The sequence below is a fragment of the Ailuropoda melanoleuca genome, chromosome 11 (assembly GCF_002007445.2).
Source record: "Ailuropoda melanoleuca isolate Jingjing chromosome 11, ASM200744v2, whole genome shotgun sequence".
NCBI classification, from domain to species: Eukaryota; Metazoa; Chordata; class Mammalia; order Carnivora; family Ursidae; genus Ailuropoda; species Ailuropoda melanoleuca.
Genome location: NC_048228.1, coordinates 44,857,110 through 44,879,217, shown reverse-complemented (window position 1 = coordinate 44,879,217; position 22,108 = coordinate 44,857,110). Strand labels below are relative to the sequence as shown.

At 35.9% G+C, this 22,108-nt stretch overlaps 1 protein-coding gene across 18 annotated transcripts in view; it reads right to left on the bottom strand.

The window, feature by feature from the left end:
* The window catches only part of SEC31A (SEC31 homolog A, COPII coat complex component), a 73,230-nt gene that overhangs the window by 10,713 nt on the left and 40,409 nt on the right, over positions 1 to 22,108 (bottom strand). For 7 of the 18 annotated variants that reach the window (XM_034671601.1, XM_034671608.1, XM_034671606.1 and 4 more), the window contains 9 exons: positions 20,792 to 20,918; positions 19,474 to 19,619; positions 18,040 to 18,213; positions 15,492 to 15,665; positions 12,517 to 12,609; positions 11,683 to 11,809; positions 9,263 to 9,604; positions 1,971 to 2,009; positions 295 to 353 (listed from right to left, as the gene is read on the bottom strand). In XM_034671601.1, coding sequence (XP_034527492.1) covers positions 295 to 353; positions 1,971 to 2,009; positions 9,263 to 9,604; positions 11,683 to 11,809; positions 12,517 to 12,609; positions 15,492 to 15,665; positions 18,040 to 18,213; positions 19,474 to 19,619; positions 20,792 to 20,918 — 1,281 coding nt within the window. The remainder of the gene's footprint in view (positions 1 to 294; positions 354 to 1,970; positions 2,010 to 9,262; positions 9,605 to 11,682; positions 11,810 to 12,516; positions 12,610 to 15,491; positions 15,666 to 18,039; positions 18,214 to 19,473; positions 19,620 to 20,791; positions 20,919 to 22,108) is intronic. The other 11 variants (XM_002912469.4, XM_002912472.4, XM_002912470.4 and 8 more) reach the window with 8 other exon arrangements.

Genomic DNA, 22,108 nt, shown 5'->3' with positions numbered 1-22,108 from the left:
ATCACTGGAAAATTTTGTTTCCTACTCTCTGAAAGAGACCTGTTGGGAATTTACATCTTGTTGTCTAATGGGAGTTAAATTCACACCACCATATTGTGTGTGTGTGTGTTTTGTTTTTTTAAAACTTTCATTCCTTCCCTTCATGGAATAGAAGATGCAAACTGAAATACACTTTAAACCTATCAGTCAGTAAGCTTTGCTTTTAAAAGGATCAGTGAAGGGTGGTATGTTCCAGGTGGTTTTATGATTAATAGAACATCTGAAGGCAACTGGATGGACATCTTTTTCTAGTACCTTCTTCTTCTTAGGTACTCTGTTCAAAGCTGGAGGATCATTCCAACCATTCTGAGGACCTAAAACAGATAATAAAGGGCATTTTCCTTTAGAATTCTGAAAAGAAGAAAACTCAACTGTATCCATCTTGCAATACCTTCAAATTCTGCTTTAATCCCAAGGATAACTCACAAGTTCTACCAGCTGAGCTTTGGGGATCACTCTACAGCCCTAGATTCTCAAACTCATTCCCTCAAATATTCACAAGGCCTTGGTTTACCAGGCAAGATAACTTGATATTATTTCCACTTAAAGTGAGAGCTGTACTAAATTTAGGACAGTGAAGTCTTTTTATCTATATTGATGTATAAACCTTCAAAGATCAGTTAGAAATTCTCTCTTAAGAAAAAATAAATCACTTGAGTCTGCTAAAAAAAAAAATAAAAAATAAAAAACCCCTCACTGTTGCTATATTCAACATACAGAAAAGAATAAAAGTAACAATTTTCTATTTCCCAAGAGAGCAATTCAATATAAGCAATTCAACATAAGCAAATCATCCATATGGTAGAAACACTATTAAAAAAGGGTCTCAACTATACAACACTACAATTTTATCATCTTTGCCTTGGGAATTATTTATAAAGTAGAAAGCATTTAAGTATCTGTGGTAAGATTTTTTTACTCCCGCAAAAAAAATTCCAGGTTGGCAGCAAACAGAAAATTGAACTACTGTCAACTTTAGAAAATTTTCCCTAAAAAACCCCCAAAAACCTTCATCTCAAAGTGAAAAACAGACATCAGTAGCAGAATTTATTAAGTACTTTAATGCCAGTATCTTTTAGGAAAACATGCTAGAAATAAAGATAGGATAATTTTAAAATAAAAATGTAATGATTTTACATTTCATTGATTTTTTGTGTATGTTTATAGTTAAAACAAAAAACTACTCCCCTTTCAACAAATTAGACATTCTTTCAGAATTTTACCTTTTACTTGTTTTATTGATATCTATGATATTAAATCACAACAAAATTGCTTAGGAGACCAAAGAACCTGAGATACATACATAATGCCACAGAAATTTTTTTAAAAAACAAGATCTTCTAACCAGCATGTACTCATTTGCCTTGTTTTTCCTAAGTTTACTTATTTATTTTTTTTTAGTAATCTCTAAACCGAACATGTGGCTCAAACTCACAACCCTGAGATCAAGAGTCACGTGTTCTTCTGAGCCAGCCAGGCATCCTTGTTTGCCTTGATTTTAAAAATGGAATTAATTTTCTACAAGTTTACTGGGAGACAGAATGCCAAATGAGCCTTAAAACACTCAAGAGCTAATCACAAAATATTAAACTACATGCTGCTATCTGCTTAACAAATTCTTTAAGTTCTGGGCATACACAGAGAATCATTCAAATCTCTCTCATCTTACTCCTATCTTGATATAGTCATTGTTTTTATGATTATATAAAATAGACTACTTTAATGATTTAAAGCTACTGTGTCACCGTCACCATGTTAATTCAATCAGTTCTAAGATTTGATTTGATTAGGACATCAAATTAAAAAATGATACTGATCAGATTTACAATACCATCAACTTTGAGGTTCACATGCATTATTGTGAATGGTCATTCATTAATTGTATTCAATGATTGAAAAATTTCCAAAGATACATTTTATAACCAATTCACCTTCCAACTTAGGTGCCTGGTCTTGCATAGATTGATTTTCTGTAGACAAAATGTAAAAGTCACTTAAACGGCATTAGCATCAAAAACATTCTAAACTCTATTTCTCATTTTGTAATTGCTTCTCCCTCCATCAACCAAAAAAAAGAACTAATTTTATAAGGGAAAAAACCCTTCTTTTTAATCAAGTCACGTGAAATGTCTTCTAATTAAGAAAATAATCATTTTTGGGTAAATCAAACTCATTTAGGTTGTGTCAGATCCAATTAACTCTTAAACCTCACTTTTTTCTCTTACTGTGCTGTTTCTTTTAAGGAAAAATTTTGTTCCTGCCTATTTAAAATAATACTTCCCTGTTTGCATGGATTCTTTCCTACTATTTGATCAATAACATCACTGGGGGGGGGGCATTTATTATTATTTAAAGCTGTCAATCAAAATCAGCTGAGGATCTTATAAAAATAGATTCTAATTCACTGCGTAGGGAAGGGCCTGAGATTCTATTGTTCCAGCTAGCTCCCAAGTAATGCCAATGCTCCTTGCTGGTCAAAGCCCTCTTTTAGTAGGGATTTAAAGAAAAATGGGAGGCTTTCTACACTGTCCTGCAAACTTCAGCACTGTACTTGTTAAAGATAAGAACATCAGACAATCTTAGCAACGTGGTGCCAGATTTGGGAGGCTTCATCCTGATGAAATTGTAATTTCATGTAATTCATGCCACTACATGAATATAAGCATAAATGACAACAGGCCCGGTAAATATGGTTTTTTCTGTAAAAATATATGGATTTGCAGACTGTTTAGCACAGGCCTTCCAGAAACCACTACTTAAGAGAACTGAAGTTTCTGGCAGTGGACAAGAGGAAAAAAGGCTGAAATCTAACACAGCGATGCCAAAATGATCAGATATTCAGGGTTAGGCCAGGCCCAGCCTCAAATCAAAAGTTTGCAGTGGAGGTAAATTATATGCACATGTAACTTACAGAAATTCAAGCCAACTTCTTCATCAAGAGCTTAACTAAAGAAAGAACTGATCAAGGATTTCCTATTTTTTATAAGTGATTTGCTATTTTTGCCCTACCTGATGATTTTACAACCTAATTCCCCATGCAAGATCTAACGTCACAGCACTAGCGTCAGTAAAGCCCTGGGAGTCACTGTGTGTGCATTATTACAGAGGGCTGACCTGATGCACAACTCCTGACGTACTCTCTAGCGTAAGACTTCCCTTCTGGGTGGAGGGAGCCTGTATATCACAAAGCTAAAGTACCAGAAATACCTTGGTCTTGACCCTTTGCTTCAGAAAGTAGTTTCAACAACATGCCCTCCTCTCTCCTGCCCCATGAGAGGCAGGAGGAGATGGCAGCAGTTTCCCCTCTAACTTCTCATGGCAGTGACTCAAGGCCTGGGTATTAAAGCCTGGGAGGGTATCGTCAGATTCCACAAACTTATCAGCACAAAAAAGTTTGTGGAGCAACTTTATAGGACCCTTTGGTAAAATGACTCCAAATTTATAATGAAATCAAATCAAATTCAAAACTACGAATGACACTTCATCAAAATTAGAAACAAGAAGACTCACAACAGGAATGGATAGCCAATGGGCTAGCTCACATAACTTGAGTGAGAGAGGGTGCAGATGTCTTGTTGAGTAGAAAGTAACAGCTGTACAATAATCGAAGTTCTCCCTCAAAATATATGTCTAACTGACTCTTGCCAACTTCAAACCATGCAATATATTTGCCATATGTTTTATTTCAGCTCAGATAATCTTTGTTCAAATCTCTTATCAATATAATGCAGTTTTGTCTCAGCTGTAACTCTAACCCTTTTCAATCTTTTTGCTTTTACGTCTTTAAATTGTTTAAATATGACTTTTTAAAAACACAATTAAACTGACCTCTATGAATACATTTTAAGAGCCACATTAGATAAAGCAAGCTACATGAACAACATAAATATCTCTAGGAAACAGTATTGTAGACGTGCAAAACTGATACTCTTGGTCAACATTTTAAAAAATCAACACAGCATAGTCATTTAGAAAAATCAATACAGCATAGTCTAATCTTGGACATAATTCTCTCATAAAACTGTAAAGAAGGATAATCTTTTTTACTCTTTCGAAAAACTATAAAATGATGATAAATCTCTTACCCTTTTTAAAACAAGACATGACTCTAAAGGTCATGAAAAAATGGTTCAGGGTGTAATGTTAGGAAAACATGTAAAAGAGGTGGCCTGGGCAACTCAGTCAGTTAAACGTGCGACTCTTGATTTTGGCTCAGGTCATGATCTCAGGGTGATGAGATCGAGCCCCACATTGAAATCCACACTGGGCATGGAGTCTGCTTAAGATTCTCTCTGTCCTTCTCCCTCTGCCCCTCCCGACCCCGGCTTTTGCTCTCTCACACTCTCCCTCTCTCTCAAAAAAACCCCCAACAACTGTAAGATGTAAAATTACCGGTATGTGTGTGTATTATGATCTCAATTCTTAAAAAACACAAGCACACAATGAGATACTACTTCATACCCATTAGAATGGCTAGAATCAAAAAAACAGAAAACAGTAAGTGTTGGTATAGATGTGGAAAACAGTATGATTGTTCCCCCAAAAAATTAAATACTGAATTAAATACTGAATTTGATTCAGCAATTCCATTTCTGGGTATATACCCAAAAGAACTGAAAGCAAAGACTTGAACAGATATTTGTATACCCATGTTCAAGTAACATTATTCACAACAGCTAAAATGCCCACGTGCAGATAAATGGATAAACAAAATGTGGTATATACATACAGTGAAATATTATTCAGCTTTAGAGAGGAAGGAAGTTCCGATACATGCTACAACATGGATGAATCTTGGAGAGAGTGAAATAAGCCAGTCACAAAAGAAGAAATATTGTGATTCGACTTATATGAGATACCTAGAGTAGTCAAATTCACAGAGACAGTAGAACAGTGGTTACCAGGGGCTGGGGGAGATAGGGAGTTATTTAATGGGTACATAGTTTCAGTGTGGGATGACAAAAAAGTTCTAGAGAAAGATAGTAGTGATGGTTTTTCAGCAATGTGAATGTACTTAAAGTCACTGAACTATATACTTAAAAATGGTTAAAATGGTAAGTTTTATGATAGTATATTTTACCACATTAAAATATTTTTAATATATGCATATAGACATATATATAGGTATGTATGTATGTGTATGAAGGGAATAAGTTAAGCCTATATTAGTGCTTATATTTGGGTGGTAGAATTACAGAAAATTTAAATTTTATTCTTTATACTATTTGGAGTCTTCAAAAATCCTACAGTGAAAAATTAATAAAAATCAAGGAAAAATTAATTTAAAAACTGAATATGGCATGGTATTGGAGGCCCTCATCCACCTCAGTGTAGGGATTAGCTCTCCATGGTGTCTTTGGGGAAGGAAGAGGGAACTACTTGGTCTCACATACAGGAGGGGAGTTGCATCCCACTTCTCACTGAGAACCTTCTTAGGTATTCTTGCAGAAGAAAAATGTGGGATGTATACTTTGGCTAAGAAACTTCTCAGTGGATTCATGGAAAAATATTAGTGGTACGAAGACTTGGCTAGAAGACAGTTTGAGACAGAGATAACAGAGCAGCCTTCTTAACCATGTACCTCCCCCTTCCCCTATAAGCCTAGCACATTACATTAAAAACAAAAGGGTTGGGGTGCCTGGGTGCACAGCCCGTTAAGTGTCAGACTTGGTTTTGGCTTAGGTCATGATCTCATGGTGGTCATGGGATCAAGCCCCACAATGGGCTCCACACTCAGTGCAGAGTCTCCTTCAGATTCTTTCTCCTTTTCCTCTCTCCCTCCCTGCTCACAGATTCTCTCTGTCTCTAAGAAATAAATAAAATCTTTAAAAAACAAAAGGGTCACAGAATTAAAAATTAAAGTTTAGAAAGACATGAATCCTTGAGGTCATTTTCCAATGACACAAGATAATACAGAATTATCCAAAGAAAAGTAGTAAGAGAGGTTATCTTGTTTCTTTCATTTACTTAAAAGGTTAAACCAGATACTTAAAATGATTTGAGTAAGGAATGTTTATGAAAATTAAAAAAAAATTTTTTCAGGACAGTTTTGTGAAAAGATGTAACACTATGCCCCTTCAAGACTATTTTACGTGACAAAGCACAAGACTATATACCTAAATTAAATCTTTCATTGCTTAACAAAATCAGTAATGTTCACTCAAAGACAGTGTCATGACAGCTTGAAGGTCACTTTATCAGAAAACAATTTGAGTAAAATTCTAAGGTCTTCATATCTGAAAGTGCCCTCCCTTAGTAATAACCATATATTAAATCAGGAGGGGGGCAAAGTGACAGGCAGTATCCTAATTATCCTAGAGAGTACAACAGAGAAAACTTCCTGCTTTGTGTGTGTTGCCAGCACTGAGAGGACACTGTCCTATCCTAAAGCAGGCTGTTGTTAACTTTACATCTAAACTGAGAGAACTGTTTTCTTGCCTTTGACTCTGCCATGCTGTCCACAATCTATTTTGTAAGACCACCACCTCCAGATTAACCTCCCTCAAGTACCACTTTGACTATGCCTTTAAGCAGTTCAGAACCCCTTTGCAAGAATCTTTCTTCTTACTGTATGAATTATAAACTTGCCCTGGCATTTAAGGATTTCCAAAACTTGGCTCAAATATAAATTTTATGTTCCAACTTATAATAAAGCTATGTGCTGTTCACTAGAAACACACTGTCCTTTTCTGCCTCTCTACCTCTGCTGGGAATAATTCTGATTATAGACCAAACAAGTACTCATTAAGAATTTACTGAATCAATGTTCTGATTATTGCAACATTATTTTCTCTGAGCCTCAGCATATAATTTCGTGGTGCACTAATAGTTACAGGCCTTGCAAATCCTAATGTCTGTCAAGAAGTATCCACTGGACAAATGCAATTTCTAAGTCCTATAGAGAACCATGATATGATCTAAGACACATAAGGAAAACGATAAAATTTTCAGTCACAATTATCTGTATACCATAAACAAAATTTTTAGAAAATAAAAAATAAAATATGGTAAAGCTATAACAATTAATACAGGGGACTATTAACATGCAAGAGGGTAACAAAGCAGCTGGCTCAGTACATGCTGAATACTGAAAAATGTTTGCTTCTTCCTATTAGTCACTGTTTCTCAGCCAGGTTAGAACATTCTGTTACTTTGTATATAAGCAAAGACTATCTCAAGGCCAAATACACTTTTGCTTAAGGAGAAAAAAAATACCCATGCAAATATTTAACTTAGATGATGAAGTAACAAATGCCTAAAACAGCGTTGTATGATTTTTGTACTTCCAACATGGATAACTAACTACTTCTATCACTTATGTCAGGACTAGACCACCTGGTAAAGAATGAACTCAGGCTCTGAAGACTGAGGGACCTGGGTTTGTATCTCAACTTATAAACTTTCACCATGCAACCATGAGTTTAAGTCCTAGGAAACCAAGTTTTCTCATGCCAATTAAAAAAAATATATATATATTTCTGTTTCTCATGGCTCTGAGAATTAAATAAGAAAATAGATGGTAAATGAGGGTATATGTCCAATATATGTTCAGTAAATGATAATTCACCTCCCTATTTCCTTGCACCACTTTTAAGCGGGGATTTTCTGGAACCCCAATCTTTCGATCAAGAACTTTTGGATCAGAATGGATACTGTCTTCACTCACGGAGGTTTTAGAAGGTAATTTTTTGAACTCTATAATTGAATTTCAGCACTCCTCTCTAAAATATCAACCTATGTAACTATTTATATTAAAAGTTACAGAAATTTTGTGCAGTAAAAGGTGATACAGATATTGTGTGTGTGTGTGTGTGTGATTTCTGGTACTTTGGACTTGATTTTATATATTAGAGAAGAGAGGAGATAGGTATATAATTCTGGATCCATAAGACTTTGTTAGAAAAGAATAATTCATCAATAGATCGTATTTTATGAAAAGTGTTTTCAGTAATTACAGCTACCATTTAAAAGAAAAAATATATATATTGGACTCCCCAGGGGCAAGTTCAGTATTAGAAAAGCAAGATTCATTCATCTCTTTCCCCTCTAATTCAAAAACATCAGTTATAATCTAAAAGGGAAACTATTTTCAAATACCAACAGGCACAGAGCTCTAATTCTGAGTCAGGTTTTGTGTAATCACAGCAAATTTATAGTCACTATCCCCAAATGTTTTAATGTATTAATGCATTCAATCTTTGTCATAAGCTTATGAGTAGGTACTATTATTATTCTGAGAAAACAGGCTTGAAGAAATTTAAGTAACTTATCCAAGTCACATAACTAGAAAGTAGTGAAGCTGGGATGCAAACCCAGGAAGTCAAATTTCAAAGCCTGCACTCTTAACCAACATGGTTAGTGGTTCTTAACCCTGACTCATTGGTCCCTTTTTATAACACATGATTTTGAGTCCCCTATTACTACCCAAATAAAAATCAGCTAATATAACCTACCCATAAAGAATTAATGTAATGCTCTAATTGTAATATGAGATGAATAAGAATTTATAAGACATTTATTTCATTATAAAAATAATTTAAAATTATGATTTTAATTAGAAAATTTTAAGCATGACTACACTATTAGACCATCTATCTATCTGTCTGTCTAATCCTTGAAATTCCCAAAATGTCTAAGGGTGGTATTGCCCTAATGAAGAAACACTACACTACTGTCCACTGACTTTCTACTGTCTTCGAGATCCTCTCTGTCAGAATTGTGCTCTCTCACTTTTTTCCTTTAGCTAAGCATATCGAGATCCCTCATTTTTATAAATGAACATTATAAAATTATGTATAATCTCATTAATACACTATACTGTTTAATCTCCATGAATGAGTTTAAGGCACAAATAATTTTAAAAATTGAAAACTTCTCAGTAAGAACAGAATAAAGTTTTGCTCTAAAGAAATAAGTGTTAATTAAATCTAGTTTCAACCACCACTTATCTTGCCAATTAATTTCTTACCACTTATTTTAAGTTCAACGGCTGATTACACACTCTTACTCTTTTGAAGTTCTGAAGTTCTCCTCATTTAGCAACTAAAGTTCATTATGGGACAATCACACTTTTAGAAATAGTTTTAGAATTTGTTATAAAAACTCAACCAAAACCTCACATTACTCAGTTTACAAAGAGGCAGACATAATTCCCCTCCATCCACCCAGCTGTTCATGAAAAAATAAAGGAGGGAGCCAAACCAAATCCCTTTCAAGCGCAGACCTGTTCTTTGCGACGCAGGCAGCTCACTGGCAGCAGGCAGTGTACCTGTTGTTCCAGGAGGGAGCGCATAAGCTGAAGATGATGGTGGAGCTCCTGGTCCGCCATGCTGGAAGGACGCTCCAGAAGAAGGGGGAGGAGGGAAAGAAGCAGCAGAGCTGGAGGTAGGTGGAGAGGCCTGGAGCTGTGATGCATACAGCTGAGACTGCCCAGAATAGGAAGAAGCAGGAGATATGTAAGGGGTGTTAGGGTAAGCGTTTGAAGCAGAAGGAGCAACAGGCTGCTGAGGTCGATACATTGTTGACCCCCCTGTTCCGAAGGAATACTGCTGGGCTGGTTGATAAGCTACACCAAGGAGAAGAAACAGAAATTTTAATTAGTTATAAGTTTATTCAGATAGCAATTAAAAAAACCAAAATTATTTCATTCTATGGAAATTATTTTCATCATAATTCTTATAATAATAAGCTACAACTAAATATTAACACTTCTAAGTTATGCTCTTGATACCTTGGATACCCTTAAATAATACTAAAAGTCATTGGATCCAATATTTGTAATTTGCCATCTCCAGACTGCTGTTGGCTATGAAAATCTTAGCGGGGCGCCTGGGTGGCTGAGTCGGTTGAGCATCTGCCTTTGGCTCAGGTCATGATCTCAAGGTCCTGGGATGGGGCCCTGCGTTGGGCACCCTGCTTAGTGGGGAGGCTTCTCCCACTTACTCTGCCCCTCCCCCTCAACTCGTCCTTTCGCTCTCGCTCTCACTCTCACTCTTAAATAAGTAGATAAGATCTTAAAAAAAAAAAAAAATCTTTGAATCATCAGACCCAAGAACTGCAAAAGACTGACCCTTTTCTGAGACTTCCTGTCCCTGGGAAAAGACTGCAGTGACAGCTACTAGCCACTAGATGGAACCATGCAAGAATTACATGTTCAAAGCACTTCCCCTTACAGTAAATTACAGGGACTTTCGTGGTGGCTCAGCATCTCTCCCACTCTAAGAATTGTAGGGTGAGCACTACTGTTATGAATCAAATACCTTCTCCAACATCTGGTGATATCATCAGCTACTCAAACTGTGATTTTGAGCATAGATCCAGATTAATAGCCAACTCTCTATGGTCCCTGACAAAACAATTACTATACAATATTTTATATACTGTGTAGTTGGTTAACATTTTGATGCAAAGATCTGAGCCCAGATTAGAAAATACTATCACATTCTTCATGACCAAAGGAAGGTATGGACTTCTACAGAATGAATCTACTAGAGGGGCGCCTGGGTGGTGCAGTCGTTAAGCGTCTGCCTTCAGCTCAGGGCGTGATCCCGGCGTTATGGGATCGAGTCCCACATCAGGCTCCTCCGCTATGAGCCTACTTCTTCCTCTCCCACTCCTCCTGCTTGTGTTCCCTCTCGCTGGCTGTGTCTATCTCTATCAAATAAATAAATAAACAAAATCTTAAAAAAAAAAAAAAGAATGAATCTACTAGAACTGTACTTATTTTACTCTGAAGAGAGCACAAGTGAAAAGCTGTGTCAGATCTGTATGCATGTTAAGTAAGAACATCCATTTTCGCACAGAACATGCTTATTAGGATTAGTTCTTACTAGGCAGTGGCCTCTTGCTTTTGTAATAGTTGTTTAGTCATATAATTTTCCCCTTGGAGATTTTTATTTTTTTGCTCAATTAAATTTTAAAATAGTGGTGATATTTTCTAAGTGCAAATGCTTTCTAAAAAACAAAAGCCAATGGTAGGTACATGTCATTATTATACATCTGTCAAAATTCATAGTATGTTCAACACTAACAGTGTACCCTAAAGTAAACTATGGGCTTTGGGTGATAATGATGTGTCACTGTAGGTTCATTAACTATAACAAATGTATCACTGGGGTGCAGGTTATTGATAGCGGAGGAGCTTGTGCATGGGGGCAGGGAGGATACTGGAACCTTCTGTACTCTCCACTCAAATGTGCTATCTAAGACTGCTCTAAAATAAAGTCTATTTCTTAAAAAGATGATATAAATGGAAAACAACAAAAACAAATGTCCCTTAGAACCATTTTTCCAAAACTGGTTTGTGTCCTTTTGCTTAAAGGAAAAGAACATGCAACCAAATCATTTCAAAAATTCTATTTTTTTTAATACCCAAATCATGGGACAATTCACCGTCCTTAGTAATTGCTCAGGAACAGGAGCCAAGTGTTCTGAATTGACTGATACAGGAGCTGTTTCCTGGCATGTTGATTCAGGATGCTTCCTAGGGAAACCATGTTTCTCTCTCTCAAGTCCTACACTGAATAGTTCTTTCTTTACTTGTTAGAAGTGATTCGATCATGGGTTTGGAGCTCCAAAGCGAGTGGTTTCAACATTAGAATAAGACATGTGGCTGCGCCAGGACTTCAGGGTCACACTACTTACGCTGTGGCTGTGGATAAGGTGGTACCTGGGTGTGCATATGACCTGGAGATGTGGGAAGCTGAGCGGTAGCAGCATTTGGATTAACATTTCCATGCATTATGAAACCTGGAGGTGGAGGATTTTCTCCCTAGGGAATGAGAATATGATAAAAAGGAGGAGGATTACATTTGGAACCAAGAATCTTACCCAGATGGATTTATAATCTCTGGAAAGGAATTGTGTTTATCTTTCTAAAAAAAAAAAAACCACAAAACTTTATTATATAAGAAACACTGCATTTTGCACATTCTATCTTCTTTAGAATACATTCTCTGAGCAACACGTCCTAAGTGATTTAAGGATTAAGCAGGTCCAAAGTAATAAATGCAATGAATGGCAACAGATGCTAATAACTTAATAAAACAGTGTCAGTGATATTCAGAATAAGTCACCAGGATTTTCCATCTCTACTAAATTCCATCCACTACTCCACACTTTGGAAATATAAGCATATGTGCCACAAGGGAACTTTCACTTCTCTTCAATTTCTGTAATGCTCAAAAAACAAAGAAGAAAGAAAAAAGAAAATCTTCAGTGAAATCAGATTTAAACCACTGTTAGAACTTCAGTTGGTATTTTTCTAGCTGAGGTCAATTCAGAACTGCAAAAGAAGGAGAGGAATAAGAAAATAAACGAACTGTCCTAAAAATTGCCTCTTGCATCCTAAAGCATTAAAACGCAGTAAGCAGGCAGACAGATGGGGGGGCTTAAGAAAAAAGGCGGGATAGAAAATATTTAACTATATATATTTAGGTGAGCGGAATTCTGCTCAAAGATGAATAATGAAGGATATACCTGTGTGTCAGAGGGAGAGGCTGCAGGTGGATGGCTGGGAAGGGCGGTAGGAGTTTTGTTACTCCAGGTAGTGACAGTAGGGGCAATTCTAACCTGAATTGAACAAAGAAATACCAATCACAGAAAATAAAAAATAAAAATGTTAAAAGAAGAAAAAAAACCCCAAAAGGCATTAATAGTCAGATGCAAAGCAAAAAATAAGAGCAGCAAGATACTAGATGTTAGTCAAGCAATTGCTTTCAAGGTAGCTGGGATTCCAAAGAAAAACACATTGACAACAAAACAGGGGGAGGGAGGCAGGAGAAAAATCAGTATGAAAACCTAAATCAAAGCATAAAAACAATGTCATTCAAGTGTCAAGAAGAGGGGGAAAAGGCTAGTTCCTATAAGTAGGTAAGGGAAGAAGACATTGGGGGGAAAAAGGTAATTGAGTAAAAAAGTGATTTTGAAGCATTAATAGTATTCATGCTACTATTAGATCAGTAAACATATTGCTATAAGCTTCTTTTTCTGGATTTTATTAGAGTCACAAAAATCATATTAGTCCCATATGAGGCTTAGACACATACAATCAGAGGCTATTAGAGACCATCCAGTCTAATCCCCAACTTTTACCATTGAGAAAACCAACCCCCAGAGAAATGAAGGGGCTTGCTGAGGTCCATACAACTAGCTGGCGACATTGCTAGGACTGAATCAGGCCTCCTGATTCCCAGGCCAGTGTTTACTATACTACACTATGTTGCTTACCCCGGGGTCCTAAGATTTTCAAAAAAAAATTTTAAGCCATCAAAATCTTTTTTGTCATGTAAACCTTCATAGAAACTCTTCATTCAGCATAAGAGAAGCTTTAATCAAGAACATCACTGCTTGGGGCGCCTGGGTGGCACAGCGGTTAAGCGTCTGCCTTCGGCTCAGGGCGTGATCCTGGCGTTATGGGATCGAGCCCCACATCAGGCTCCTCTGCTATGAGCCTGCTTCTTCCTCTCCCACTCCCCCTGCTTGTGTTCCCTCTCTCGCTGGGTGTCTCTCTCTCTGTCGAATAAATAAATAAAATCTTTAAAAAAAAAAAAAGAACATCACTGCTTAATTTATTACTGATTTTGTTTTTCTTAAAGCATGAGACTGCTAGGTCAAAGTATAACAAAAGTCTTCCAGTGTTTTTACATCTTCCCAGAAAGACAGATAAACCCAAGGACATAGAAAGTAAATATTCTCTTTTCCCAATGTAGAGGGTGTCTCACTTCAGCACGCTGAGAGACAGCGTGATTGAACTAAAGGTGCTTGGGAGTTTCAACACCAAGCTGGCCATTAACTAGTCACACAATGCTAAGAAATTCAAGCTCTAAGTCTTAAATCTCTGGCTTGTCACTTGACCTCTCTGCCTCTCAGTTTTTCTAGCCATTGCCTGCTTTGCCCTACCTATGTCATAGACTTTCTAAAACTAGTGCAGGGGCGCCTGGGTGGCACAGTGGTTAAGCATCTGCCTTCGGCTCAGGGCGTGATCCCGGCGTTCTGGGATCAAGCCCCACATAAGGCTCCTCCGCTGGAAGCCTGCTTCTTCCTCTCCCACTCCCCCTGCTTGTGTTCCCTCTCTCGCTGGCTGTCTCTATCTCTGTCAAATAAATAAATAAAATCTTAAAAAAAAAACACTAAAAAAAATAAAATAAAATAAAACTAGTACAATCTCCAGAAGAGTAGGAAACTTCATCTGTTTTGTTTACCAATATACAAACAGGTAAAATAAAGACAGGTACTCATAGTAAAGCTCTCAATAAATAATTGTCAAATAAAGGAAAAAACAAAACAGTTAAAATCAAATGCAATCTATTCTGATTAAGTATTAATCAAAAGTACAGGAGACAAAAACACACAAATTGATCTTTTAATTTTCCATGATTTTATATTTACGTTTGCTGCAATGAAATAAAAAAAAGGCCTTGTCAATTCTACCAGTAATCTGTTGTATTTAATTTGATTAATTCATTTTTTAAATAATCTTTTATATTTTAAAATGGGCAGAGTTCCTGCTAACTTTGTTATCAGTGAAGACCATTTATTACTTATGAAAATGTACTTTTCCTTCAAGAACATGAAGGCTATCTGCAGGTCCAGAAATATAGTTTCTACACGAAATAGTAAAAGACAGTAAGATGCCACATTTTATGCCACTAAACGTTTGGTAATTTTAGTTTAATTAATTAATTAAAAAATATTTAATCATCTTCATAATCCCCATGACCTACAACTTCATACATCTTTGGTCATTCTCTAATATCCAAGTTGTTCAAAAAAAAAAAGTGTATTCTAGGGGAGGCTGGCTCAGTCGGTTAAACATCCGCCTTTGGTTCAGGTCATTATCCTGGTGTCCTGGGATCGAACCCGTATCGGGCCCCCTGCTTAGGAGGGAGTTTGCTTCTCCATCCCCCTTCCCTCCGTGATGCTTGCTCCCTCTCTCTCTCAAATAAATAAAATCTTAAAAAAAAAGTGTATTCTGAATACTCTTTATTGTGCTGCTACAGAAGACAGAGTAAACCTATAATAATGATTCAGAATAAAATACTCAAAAAAGAGTACTTTTTCTAAGAATATTTTATAATACTAACCAAGTCACCCAAAAAATTGTTCCTACTACTTTACTTACAGTTTGTTGGATGAATCAAATTGTAGCAGTTTCAAGAACACATGTACATGTGTAAGGGAAGTTTGAGTGGTGAGAAATAAGAAATCTCCCCAGAGAGCTTAAATTAATTTATATTTAAAAGATAATCTGTTTGACCAGATTAAAGTGACAATTAAAAAAAAATACAGACCATAAATACCACTTCCTAGAATATAAAAAGAAGAACTATTAAAATAATATGTTGCCTAGTTTTATCATAGCAGGTTAAGGTTTCTTACCCAATAAACTAAAACCACCAATTTAAATAGAAATATACAAATGTTCCTACTTAATGTGGTACTGTATCACTCACATGCGGATAATATTGTTGAGCTGGAACTCTTGGCATCTGTGTGTGGCCAGCCATTGGTCCAGGCCTGCCCTTGGGCAGCTGCTGCCTCTCATAAGGAATTTTAGGTGATTCCTGTCCTGGTACAGGCTGTCCTTGTGCTCTACAAAGTCTGTCACGAAGCTGCACAATATTTGGCTATAATAAGAAAACAAAGCAATTGTTAGAATTCACCCAACTATATGACAGCATGTTGCTTTTCTTCAAGTAAGCTTGATTGGTCATATGCTCCTTGTTTATATACTGTGTCCTATATAACAGACCCTGGCACATGAGGGTTTAACATCATGGTTTCTGATACTCAAGACTGATACCAAAGGTCCATGATACATAGTGTAACTTATAATTTAACTGAGACAGGGATTTTTAATTATGCCCACCACATAGTAATATGCAAGATCAATGTCACTTATCATCTCTGCTCTTTTGTATTTTCTTGTAGTTAAGTAATGCTCACAAATCATAAAGTAGTTAAAAAAAAATACAACTTTGTTTCTTTATAGGAAAAAAGGCCCCCCAAAAGAATCAACTACTGAAGACGGTGATGGAAGAAAATGGTGATCTGAAAAGGAGAGGAAAATTAAAAAAAAAAAAAAAAAAAGATGTTGGAAATAAGAAAAGAGTAAGATGCCACACTCACGACAGCTTATATAGAACTATAATTATATAGATCTGTAAGTGTGAGTTGACCACAAACACATTCTAGGTATTAACAAACAACAACAAAAAAGTAATGTTAAATATTTCAGCAAGAACTGATTTTAATATCTTTAAAAATCATACATTTCTATAAATTCGTTAAGGGTTTAAAGCTGTCATTTAAACTTTAAGGTATACTTTATTGCCGATTAGGGAGGAAGATTAGATACTATAATGATATCACAAATTCTCAGGACATATTCCCCAGAAAATACTAAGGGTCTATAGAGATACATAGAAGACAGCAACTTTGAAATTGTTTATTTTTACATAAAGAACGTTCTTCAAAAGTCCAAAGAAAACACGAAGAATAATGTGTAGAAATGTATGTGGGTATAAACGGTATTGAAAATAAAGAGTTTAATACTAAGGCTAGAAGAGCTAAAGGTTTTAGATTAAGTTACTCTTAAAATAAAGGGTCTTATAACTCAATATAATAACAGGGTCTTATTAAGTAAAAAGGCATAAAACTATTATGCCAAAGTCATCATAAAGTCTATGTTTCTATTCTACCTAATATTCTCATAAACAATTTAGAAAGATATGACTTATAATTGTGTTCAAAACCAACTAGTCATATCTCCATAATCCTGGAACTAAGATAAAAGTATTTCTACTCAATGAAACTACTCAAGGAAATTTATCGATAATTCCCTAGAACAGACAAAATACTAAAAACACTTAACTAAAAAAAATCCATTAAAAACAAAATAAAATTTATAATAAAAAGTATAGAAATAAGAAAATATCATCAAGGCTCAAAATTCAGCTCTGTCAGACACACAATACGGATATCAACATCCTACTTGTGGAAAACAGTCCTCAAATCCCACCCTAATTTTCACCCATGCTCCATTATTAAATTTAGGTTGTCCTCTTCTGTGTTTCCACAGCCCTACTACCTCTATCACATCATGTATCACTTTTGGAATCATATGTTTACTTGTCTATATTCAGTTTGAGTTTGGAAACTCCTTCAGGAAAAGAATTCTGGTGACAGTGTCCATCACTATATAGTCAGTCACTTACTGAATTCCATTGCATTGAAAAAGCCCATTTTAACGGACACCAAACAAGAACACTAAATTAGATATGTAATTCTCTCTGCTCTGAGTACTTTAAAAATATACTTGTCCTAGGGTGCCTGGGTGGCTCAGTTGGTTAAGCATCTAACTCTTGATTTCAGCTCAAGTCATGATCTCAGGGTTGTGGGCTGGAGCCCCATGTTGGGCTCCACACTGGGCATGGAGCCTGCTTAGGATTCTCTCTCTACTTCTCCCTATGCCCGTCCCCACTCCCTACCCGCCCCCCCAAATACACAGACACACACATACACACACACACACACATTCCCAGAAAATATCAGACTGGAATGGTATATAAAATGAACTTCTTCACTAATATCTATGTCTGGGGTAGCATTTTAAAACCACAACCCCATTTGTTTGGTTAAGTATTAAATATTTATGGCTTTTCAACATGGAAGATTCCTACAAAGAACCTTGTACGAAGAATCAGCATTTGGCTTAAGAAACAAAAAGTTGGTCCTCTCCCCATTTATTTTCCTCAAATACTATGCCCCTCAGTACAAAGGGATCTATCATACTACAAGAGTATCCTATCTCTCTGATACAGTCTGGCTACACCTTAAATGATCCTTGAATAATTGTCAGTAACATTCACCTACAGTCAGATGATAGAAATTCAACTGCTCTAAAACATTCTACCTACCAATATGCTTAATACTGAGTCCTACCTACTGGACTCACCTTATTCACATATTAAAAGAAGAAAAATGGTCAATTCTAATTACCTGGTTGGTGTTTTCAGGAAGAAAAGCCAAGGCTGCAGCAATACTGCCTTGCGCTGCCAACAAATTGGCATACTGACTCATCTTCTCAGCCAAAAGAACTCCTACAGTATTGGTGTCCATGGCTTGGGTGAGTTGTACAGCTTTTCTCAGGATGACAACTTTCTCAATAAGATCCTAAATGAGAAAAAGAAGGGAGAAAGAAGGAAAACCAGACAAAGATACTAAGAGGTGTATGAAAGAAAGCAGGAAAAGATAAAGAGTTATGAAGGTTTCTAAAACCTACTAAAAGTACATGTTATTATTCTCTTTCTTAGAAACATCTGCAACGGCTGACCACAATTTAGGTAAACTGAAAAAGTAAGGAGGAAGAAGGTCTCTTATTCATGGATAAGGCATAGGTTACCACCTTTTTCTAAATATCCTTAAACTGCCAGATACTTGTCTTGTAAGCTAAAGTAGACAAATATTCAAAGTGAAAGTGATAGGCAGATACCCAAAGGCAGAAGCTGGGTTCCAGCAGGTATAAAACGAACTATGACTAAAAACATCATACTGGCTACACTATGAAAACAGTACTACTATGAGGTGACCTCCAATGAGCTTACTATTTCAACCCAAAGTTTCTCATGTTGCTCTTCAATACCAATTATTTCAACACCGGGGAGCCTCAAGTAAAGCACAAGAATATCCCACCTATACCCTTCAAAGGTACACAGATCCAGAAGTATGAAGCAAGTGTGCTTTTTCTCAGAAGCACTTAGAAGGAAAGCCTTGATTTCCTACCAGATTTTCAATTTCAACAGAGTGATCTTTAAAGTAACAACTCTATTGAGAAAATCTCTTTCCACAGAGAAAAAGAAATATACTTGAATAAGTATTATGAGACTCTGCTGGTTAAATGCTTGGAAAAAAAGATCTAAATATATAGTTACTCAGTGGCTGAGAAGAGTCCCCATATTTTTTACTCCCCCTCTTGCCCAGGTTGTAGTGCTATATGGGATTCCATTTACTTCTTACTTTCATTTTCCCTGAACTATGAGTATCTTAATCTATTCTCTACTGGTACTGGGGATGCCTCCCATTTCTTGCCCACAGCGAAAGAGAAGCATGAGGAAAAAGAAGTAAAGTAAACTCAAGAAGTAAACTCTAGGGCTGTTTTCATGCTATTGCCATCTGCTTCCCTCAAAAAACTACCAAATTATAACCTTGATTTCATAAACAGTTGTGATCCCCATTTTACCTATTCCATCATTTCATACTTTGCCCCTCCGAATATGGCTACAAAGATACGTAAATTATCCAGCAAAGGAACTTCTAAAATATAGATAACTAAGGTGAAAGCAATGACCTATTGTAACAAATCAATTTCTAGAACATAAGTAGGGTGAGAGACAACACAAGAAAGGAAGCACCTTTTGTTTCAAAGATACTAACCTGAAGGGACAAAGGATTGCTTCCATCTTGAGCTTTAGTCCAACATGCAACTAGTTTCTCTACATTCCCTGCACAAATATAGCAGAGACATGCTTGAGTCTGCAGGAGGCTATCACCTTCACTTTCAAGCCTGGTTCCCAAAAGATCTAAAGATCAAGAGGAAAACAAAGTAAGATTATACTCAAAGCAATCTGTATGTGAAGTTTTAAGTATGCCAATAATATTTCCAGAAGTATGAATTAAACTTTACAACCAATGAGTAGTAGATAGAAACAAAATCACTGTTATCTAAATGTTCAGTAAATATTTATGTTAAAAGAATGGAAGTGTGTGACTAATTGTATATAATAAACGGCTTGACAAGATTCTATATACCTAGCTACAGAATGAATTTCCATTAGTTATATTAAAAAATAATAAATGGGAACAATATTTGAAGGGAAAAATTCCAATGAATATTTAACTCCATTTCATCATATCTGATGTTTGTGTAAGTAATAGACTAAAATACGGCACATTCGGAATGAACATCAATGGTAGGTAGGACTACTATAAATTATTTACGATAATACAGTTAAAACCGTATAACTTTCATATTCTCATAATGCTTTCAAGGTAGCAAATGGTTGGTTGTTCTTACACCAGCAGCCTGAAGCTTCTGCTCTTACAAATAAGAAGTATCATTCCTTAGCCACCCATCTAGTCATGGCCTTTAATGGTAATTTGTAATTTCCATTCAAATACTATAATTACTAATTTTATTAAGCTAATATTTTATTTATTTATTTATTTATTTTTAAAGATTTTATTTATTTGACAGAGGGAGAGAGAGAGAACAACCAGGGGGAGAAGCAGAGGGAGAGGGAGATGGAGACTCCCCACTGAGCAGGGAGCCCAATGCAGGGCTCAATCCCAGGACCCCAGCAACATGATCCGAGCAGAAGGCAGGCGCTTCAACGGCTGAGCCACCCAGGTCCCCTATCAAGCTAATATTTATTAAGTGAGAGCCGATTATTTGCAATTTTACAAATAATAGACTAAGGCTTAGAAAGTAATCTTTCCTAGGTCATACAGTCAGTAAGTGGCTGAGGCAAGATTCCACATCTGGTCCGCCTGAAACCAAAATCATTAAAAATAATGACTAGATATGGAGAAATAATGTAGTTAATAATTCTGAGAAAAGCATTCAAATGAGAACTTACTTTTCTTATTGAGTGATTAGTTGGTTTGCAAAAATTTTTAATAATATCTGTCAGTAATTTTATTTAAAATATGCTATGCCATCTACATAATATAAATATAAGGCTCATTTTCTTACCACAAAGGGCTGAAAACTCATCTGGTTTAGCATAAGTCAACACTGCTGCTAAAGCCTCTCTCCAATTTTTAAGGTCACAAGACTCAACAATTTCTTTCCAGTTCTTCATCACCACTGCAGTAATTAGCTTAAGAAAGGAAAATAAAGCGAGAATTAAAAGCCTTTGGTATATTAGTGAAAATTAACTTTGGCTAACCAATCATATCATTCAAAACTACTATTCAAAGTATTTCATGCAGAATAAAGCAGCAGCAAAGTGAAGTATATCCTTGAACCAACTGACATAAAAGACGGTTATTATTTTTCCTCAAAAAAAATCAAATGAACATATTTTGTAAATAGGGTGGAAGGAAAAGTATAGGGTTATTTAACAGGAAAATGTGACCTGGTTTGATGGATCAGGAAAAACCTTCTGAGTACATGTGAGATATGAAGTCAGAATTAACTTCATCAAGAAGAAAACAGGTCAGGAAACAGGAAGACAACAGAGGAGTAGGAGGACCCTAGGCTTACCTTGTCCTATGACCATAACTAGATAATTATCCAATTATCCTAAATACTCTAGAAGTTGAAAATGAGTCAAGGAACTCACACACATGGATATAAAATATAATAACCTATATAAACGATGGGAGGAGAGGAGAAAAGAATGAGTTCAAACTTAAACATCTTCATGTAAACTGCTATATGCAGAAGAGGCTATATACAAACCTAATGGTAATGACAGATCAAAAACCACTAATAAACATGCAAGGAATAAAGAGAAAGAAATTCAAATATATCACTAAAAAAGAAATCAGCAAAATGTGAAAGAAAGACAAGAAAGAATCAGAGAAAATCTCCAGGAACAACCAAGTAATAAAACAGCAATAAATACGTATCGATCAATAATTACTTTGAATATAAATGGACTAAACACCTCAATTAAAAGACAGAGGGTATCAGAATGGATAAAAAAACAAGACCCATCTATATGCTGCTTACAAGAGACTCATTTTAGACCTAATGACACCTGCAGATTGAAAGTGAGGGAGTGGAGAAACATTTGTTAAGCAAAAGGACATCAAAGAAAGTTGGAATAGCAATACTTAAATCAGACAGACTAGATTTTAAAACAAAGATTGTAACAAGAGACAAAGGAGGACACTATATAATAATAAAGAGGACAATCCAACAAGATGATAACACAATTATAAATATTTATGCACCCAACATGGGAGCCCCAAATATATAAAACTTAATAACAAACTTAAAATAACTAATTGACAATTACACAAAAACAGTAGGGGACTTTAATAATTCACTTACATCAATGGA